General features: G+C 40.7%; 1 protein-coding gene across 1 annotated transcript in view; it reads right to left on the reverse strand.

The window, feature by feature from the left end:
* PNPLA7 (patatin like phospholipase domain containing 7) overlaps nucleotides 1–7,679 on the reverse strand; it is a 128,147-nt gene that overhangs the window by 78,209 nt on the left and 42,259 nt on the right. Inside the window, exon 19 of the mRNA XM_009283607.2 lies at nucleotides 794–907. Within this exon, the coding sequence (XP_009281882.1) occupies nucleotides 794–907 (114 nt within the window). The remainder of the gene's footprint in view (nucleotides 1–793; nucleotides 908–7,679) is intronic.

Here is a 7,679-nt window from a genome sequence, read left to right on the forward strand (position 1 = left end):
TTTAATTAGATTTATTACTTTTGCAGGTTTTTTTAAGAAATCTGGTAAAATAAGTATACGTCTTAAAGACAGCAAAAAGAAAAATCAGAAATAATTTGAAGTAACAGCATTAAAGAATTGCCTTTAAGGCTAGTGCAATGATTTAGTGCTTAGTACAATGTCCCTGATGCACTTAGGGACAAAAGAATTTAATTTCAAGTCCGTCAGTCTCCAGATTTGCAGGAGAGAGGTATAATGTCAAGTGAATTAAAGAAGATGGATGAGTTGATGGATTCAAAGAGAGCAATCACCATCTTCAGGACACTGGCAGTTGCAGAATGAGGATTGACAGCCTAAAACGCAAGGAAGAAGAAAACCAAGCCCCAAATATCAATGCTCTGGAAGTAAAGGTACATATAAGCAAGTGCTGACTTTGAGTCCCAGTGAGCAAGACAAATGCATAACAACATGTTAAACTGATTTTAGAAGTCAAACTTTCATTTACTGTCAATAGCACTAAGTGATTTCCACTTTGCATTTAGCAAATGTTTTTCCACTTTCCTGCATTTAGCATGAACTTCTTCCAGATATACAAAACAGCCCTGCAATAAAACATGCTAAAATTGATTAGAAGATAAAGGAAGAGAAGCTGGTGAAAGTCTGGTATAGATCAGATCAGGCAGACAAAGAGAACAAAATGTTTTCTCAGTATGCATCAATCATACAAAAAACCCAGAGGATTTGGTGCTAACGGAGAGTTTTAGCTCCTCAGACATCTTTTGAGATAGACAGAAAATACTTTTAATTTTCTTACCTGGGGGAATTTGCGTTTGATAGATGTCAGTGCTCCCTCTGGCAGTTTGGCAAGTTCTGAATCTCTGACTGCGTGTACTGTTGTGGCTCTAGGTTGATGGGTTAATGCCTCTACCTGAAAAAGTACACAGCCAAAACATTAAAGATAATTCACAACATGTTGCAAAAATCAAATGTCATGTTGAAGAAACTGAACAATTCCCAAGAACCGGACTGTCATGCTTGTTGCTCACACACATCCAAAACAGAACGCTATTTCCCCTCAAGGGCGCTTACAGAGGGAGCTTACCGAAGGCACATCCATCTGCAACCAGTATGAGCATCTATTTAATCCAAATCTCTCAGACGCACGCTCTGCTATCGGACAGTTGCAGTTTTTCACAGAACTAGAACCCATAGCACCGGACAGACAGCATTACAAGGGAAAGTTTTGTTTGAGCTTTTGCAAGCTCTCACACACTGTGCATCTCCAGAGTGAGGATAAGAACGGCTTTTTACACTTGCCAGAACAACAACCAGAAGCACATAATGAACTCACCATCACAACAACACTTACATCTTTTAATCCATCATTTTTGGTTGTGATCAAGCCATCTAAGAGAAAGGAAAACCCCGCTCCTCTACTGCTCGCTCTTTCTTCTTTCCTCAATGCCACCCTAAAATACTTTCATTTTACTTTCAGAAACTGAATACCCACAACCTTGAAATAATCAAGATTTCCTAAAAATTAAAGAAAGGGATGAGGAGCAAATCAGCACATTTTGTCCAGAAGTGAGCTTTGCTTTTTCTGGTTTGCGGGTTTTTTTTACATATGCATGTGTATCTGTGCTATGTAAACAGGAAAACAGTGACAGTACCCACCTACCTGAATACTGCCCAATTTTTTCACCTAGAAACATTTATTTTATTGAGACTAGAAGTTTAAAGAAGAAAATGATCACACAGTGAAAATTAATACAGAGATATTCTCCTTTACAGGGAGAACCTGACACAATATAAACAAAACCAGGTTCTAAAAGCCTGCTCTGCAAAATGCAGCTGTTCCCCGAATCCCCAACTGCACCATCTGCAGAGCCCCGGACCCGCCACCAGCTCTTGCTTTGTTTTGAAATGCAGAAATCAAATTCCCTGGTGAAGTATCTTCACATGCTTAATGAGATAGCCTGCTAGGCGAGATGGCATCATTCAGAGCTCAGGCGTGATCTACAACATTTAATTGCTTAGAAACAGCCTGGTGCTCAGTTTTGCAAGTTTTAGCAACAGGCAATGTTTACTGGGTTTAAAATCCATAGATCAGTCGTTCTGAAAAAAAAAATAGTTGTCACTGTAGTAGCTGTAATTGCTAAGGTTAAAACACAAACAAAAAAATTCCTCACTCTAACTGCAATTTATGGACACAGAATAAAAATGAACATGACTTTTCATTTTAAGTTTTCCAGTAGAAAAAGAAACAGAAAATATATCAGCTTATAATTGTTTGTTTTGTTTTGGGGTTGGGGGGTTTGATGGGGTTTTTTGTTTGGTTGATTTTTGGGTTTTTTTCAGAATTAGTTCCAAAGCTTATGTTTACAGCAAATTCCAAGACGAGCAATGCTTTTATTATAGAGCTAGAGGCTCAGACACACAAAAAGTTAACGCAATGTATCTAATGCCCTGTACAATGGCTGAGCTGTGCCAGGTGCCCAGGCATGTACTTCTGCCCACAGTACAAGAAAATTAATTTAAAAACACGCGACTCCATGACCCCACTTCCACCAAGAGTGCATTCTTGGAAGACTACATGTGCACAAAGTGGACAATTCAGACAGCCAGAACATCTAGATCTCAAAAACCTGCAAGTAGTCCAGAAAGCTGAGATCAGCCTCCTAACATTAACTCTAGCTAGTACAGAAGAGTTTAATCAACACCAATTGCTACACATGAAAAACTGCACAAGTAAATTTAAAGTAACTACATTTTGCAAGACCTACCCTTTGGTTTTTGTTCAGATGCCAGGGATGTTTTGTTATGTAATTACATTTTAAACTAATTATATAGAAGGGGGAAAAAAGGTCGTGCCATCTTTGTACACACATTTACAGAGAACCAAGTCCCCTTTAGGTTCCCCAAATGGCTGCATAACATCTTCTGTTTTATCTCTCCTGTATTACCAGCTTTTTATCACAGTTTTGGGGTTCTGTAATTTAGCTTCCTTATCCTGAAAGCAGATTAAGAGTTTCAATTGTTAAAATAAAACCCTTCCTCTCAGCCAGTCATCACCTGATTGAGTTTAATTTGTAAAAAGAAAAACACTCAAGCTGTCTAATATCCTTTTCCACTCTTTTTGTGATATATGAGTGCATAAAATTAACTGTGCTCCAAAGGGCTCATAAGTCTTTCAGAAAAGATGAGATTTGTAAAAAAGGGAATTAAATTTTAACTTTAAAACAAAGCCTCAGGGATTTTCTTTTTCTCCAAATTGTGACTTGGTCTTTTCGAATTGAACCGTACCTTGTCCCTAGGCAGATCAGAGGGGAGATGGAGACCTTTTTCAAACCTCCTTTACAAGGAGCCATTCAAATCCCCGGAGCAAGTGGCATTTCCAACACCACCAGTGTTACAGACCCCCGCAACTGCAGGGAATTTGTTGAATGTCATTCCCAAGTGATTACAGAAACTGGATCTTGTACTACTCTTACATACAGGTACTACGTAAGTGTTGCCATTAGCTTTGATATTTTCATGCAGATACACCCTGGTATTCTAGCACGGAAAATATCCGGGTCCCAGACACTGTACACCAAGAAATTGAAATTTTGCTTTCCCCTTGGATTATCATCTCAGTTTCCAATCTCTGATTTTATTAGTTATCCCAAACAATTCATAAAATACTTCCTCTTCACTGGCAGCGAGAGGGCTCTCACTCAACATTTGGACCATCCGTAGGATTATTCTCAATCTTCACTACATTCTCCCCTCTCCTCTCTTTACACCCTGTGGTTATAAAGCCTTCTTTGCACTAGTTTTAGATTTTTGGCACATGGGAATCTGCCAAATCAAATAGGTATTTGGCTATTCTCACCTTTTTTGGAGATTAAAAACATATTCTAACATTGAGTCGTAGTCCTCCCCTGTAAAATGATACTTTTCTTCTTTGTATTTATTCTCAATAAACCGTTTGAGATGTCATCTATTCAGAGTTTTTTCTTGCTTAGAAAAAAAGAAGTTTCATGCAACATTGAGTACTTAAAATCATTTCAATCTTAAGGCACATTCAAATCCCTGGGCTCCTCTGCCCAGTGAACCTTTTGAACAAGTTTTCTTATTTTTCCAGGTTTGTAAATAGTACAGGACTTAGAGATCTAGCTTGAACTTTAATATGAATACAATCCACCTGCGATCAGAAGATCAACCCCATAAGATTATTTCCTTGGTCATAAAAAAGAAATTTAACATTTTGCTCACCCACCACGGCTGCAGCAAACAACACAAAGACACCTCCATAATAACATTAATAAACAAATGTTTCAAGAAATAGTATTATCTTCCTAATCTTATTCAACCTGACCAGGGGGGAGCATATATTTGTATATTTGTATGTATAATCACCCAAGGCTCTCTTCTGAGCTCCTTGCCAGACTATCATTATCGTTATTTACCCATGCCAGCGTGAACACAGCTACAACACTTGTTCCAGTGCAAGAAAGAATCAGTGGACTCTTTCCCACTTCTTTTCAAATTCAAGTCAACATGATGTATTTTGCTTGAGGCAATAGTACATCTCCGATTCTTCTCCCGTAACATCCATTCCTTCTTCTTAGTAACAAGCCTCTGAACAAGTTCTGCCTCACTGCCCATTTCTGGTCTTCTCTTTCAATTTTAATTCACCCATATGCCATCCTTGTTCTTCCTCTCTCTCTCAAACAATCCTCCAGTTTTCCTGGAGTTCACTGAAGGCTTGAGCCCATCGCCTTTTCTGCTCTATCTGGACTGGCTATTCTTCTCTTTGCCATCTTATTATCTAGTGTTGTTCGCTTTTCTCGTGTTGTAAACTCAGCAAACCTACATTACAGTGTTATGTCCACTTTGAAATCCATCTCTCTTTGAAATCCAACCCCTACGACTTATTTTAGCAGTCATGCAAAAATGCTAAGTGTCCATCTATTGCACACCCGTCTCCGAGGTCTACCCCTTGGCTCCTTGTTTACAGCAAGCATCAACGTCTCCTCTCCACCTCCATCACACCCTCAAGAATCTGCCCATCCACCCACTTTACTTCCATTTCCTCTAAGAGTTGCATGAAGCAATGCCTCGAATGTTATCAATAATTTGCATCAAGGAGCACATATCAATTTTGAGTGTTAGATACTTTGTGGTTCTTGTAACTGATCATGAATATCACCACAGGTGATGGTCCCTCCTGCACTGCTGCAGTTCTGTTGTTCCTAACGTTAACAAAAAAGAGAAACACCCCAACCCACTATAAATAGACATATGCTCTTTTTACTGTTTCAGTTAATTCTGACAGCTAGGTTTCTCATATCTTCTCCTAGTTCAGTATTAAATAGTGACAAAAATGTGTACGATGAATCCACCGCGTACAATGCACGTGATTCACAACCCTAGCTTACACGTTCTTTACAAAGAAAAAGTGTTACTGTAAGTCTTTTAAAAGGAGGGGAGAAAGCAATTTATATTCTCGGGACCTCTTTTGACTTCAATTTCAACAGTCATCCCTGACAGTTCTTCTTACAGCTTTCCAAATTACACAGTTGGAAAGTAAAAACTAGCAAGTGTCATCTTCTGCAAGTTGGTCTAGTTACTCCAAATTCCTTTTTGAGCTACATCCAACAAATCACTTTGAATATTTGCTTAAGTGTGTGCATAGCCCCGGTGCAATAAGCACGGCTATTCTCATCCTTAGCCTTAAGCTTCTCTGAGACTTCATAGAAGACTTGACCAAAACTGGGGCTGTCTTATGTTAGTCTATTTGCTGGCAATAAAACATTGCTTCTCCGTACAAATTCAGCCTCACTTTAACAAATTACTGGGTGACTTTTCTAATAGTCAGCAAACAGTAAAACACAAATAATTTCAAAATACAGTTTCTTGTGTAGATTATTTCTTTCCAAATGAGTTTTCAAGTCTGCCCAGTGCAATAGGACATGGGTCCAGTCTGAATTAGTGACACAAGTCAACAGGATTGTGTTTATAGTCACAGGTCCATTCTCCCTGACCTTCAACCACTGGCACATTCATACGCTCTAGTGGCTCCTCCTGTGCATTCCCTTCCCATCCACGTTTATTTTCATAAGGCACTGCTTTCAGTTTCTCTTCCTTCATAGCTACTATTCCACCCTAGAATTTTTTATTCTCTCATACATCATGTTTCCTTCCCTCACATCAATCTTTTCCTTGCTACCAGCTCACAAAAAGCAGTAATTTTTCCACACCAAGGGTACCCTGCATTTCGGCCCTTGCACTGCCACCCCTGGACACGACGCAGTAAGAGGGAACAGCAGCCACAGAAATGAAAGCATCGGTTATAACGAGACCCTGGGAAGCAGGTTAGGACCCCAAAGATTATTAAATTATGTAGCTTAAACTCTTCATCATCCAAATCCTCATTCATGAAAGCCACAATCACTGCCTGTCAATTAGCCTGGTATTTGTAGACTCAAGTTTTCATGTTCCCACAAGACGCTTTGGCAAGACCCAGCAGCCCACAAACACGCATCCTCTTACAAAAGAGCGTGCCAGGGAGATCGACCAGGACACATCCAGCCACGCTTCAGCGAAAGCAGCATCACGTCTAACAAAACAAAGTGAGAACTCTGATAACAGTCAAAATAGCAAAAAGGCATTTTCTTCTCTTCAACGCAGGCATAGTTTCCAGCAGCATCAGTGGAGGGGTACAGACTATCCTGAGCAGGGGTACAGCAATTCAGACAGATGCTTCCCAGCACGGCTGCGGTGCCGCTGCCGGTGCACACACCCTGCACAGACACCCTGGCTCCCCACTGAAGAGACAAACGGCTCAGAAGTCCCTCTGCCAAAACTGCCTCCTCGCTCTCTCCTCACACAACGTCCACCCCGAACCGTGCCAGGCGCTACGCAAAACCAACAGCTCACCCAAAGGCACTGGGGACAGACCATCACAAGACAGCGGGAAACACAAGGGACAGGGATGAAATACACTGTGCAAGGAAGCGCAGATGCACCTGTGGCGGCATAAGAAGAAGAAATAATCAACACTGACATCTGCTGATAGTTTAGGAGGCTCAAGGAAAGGGATGGGCAACAAGTCAGATGCACAGGTACCAGGTAGCACACCCATACCTCAACGGCCAACACAAGCACTGGAACAGCGCAGGCACAGAACAGACACACGCGTGGATTTTCACAGCAGTATTTTTGCTAGACAAGGAGAGGAGATGATGCTGCTGCAACTGAAGACAGCAACGTAACATAACCAACGTTACCTGAAGGGCAAGCAAACACTACAAGGGACAATTATTTTTCTGGTTTAAACAAGCTGCTCTTAGACCCTTCTTCAGCTCATTTGCACCTGAAGCAGCAGAGGATGCTAATCTCAAAGGTGTTTCCTCCAGCCATCAGTTTGGAGGGATCTGAAACATTAACTTGTTTGTATCAGAAAAGGACAAAGGAGGAGACACTGCTGGAAGCCATGAATGAGTGGGAAGAGCAACCAGACAAGCTGCAAATCGATGCTATTTGTGGGAGCAGTGCCAGCGGATGAATGCAGTACACCATGTACTCTTGAAAGTTGTTCTAACAACCACCTTCTGCAATATTTCGTGTGCCAAGTTAACCCCATGACTGAGGACATCCAGCACTTCTGCTGTGCAGAAAGAAGAATCCAAACCTCCCTCTCTCATTTTTTTATA

This window comes from Aptenodytes forsteri, unplaced genomic scaffold (genome assembly GCF_000699145.1).
Source record: "Aptenodytes forsteri isolate BGI_AS27 unplaced genomic scaffold, ASM69914v1 Scaffold518, whole genome shotgun sequence".
NCBI classification, from domain to species: domain Eukaryota; kingdom Metazoa; phylum Chordata; class Aves; order Sphenisciformes; family Spheniscidae; genus Aptenodytes; species Aptenodytes forsteri.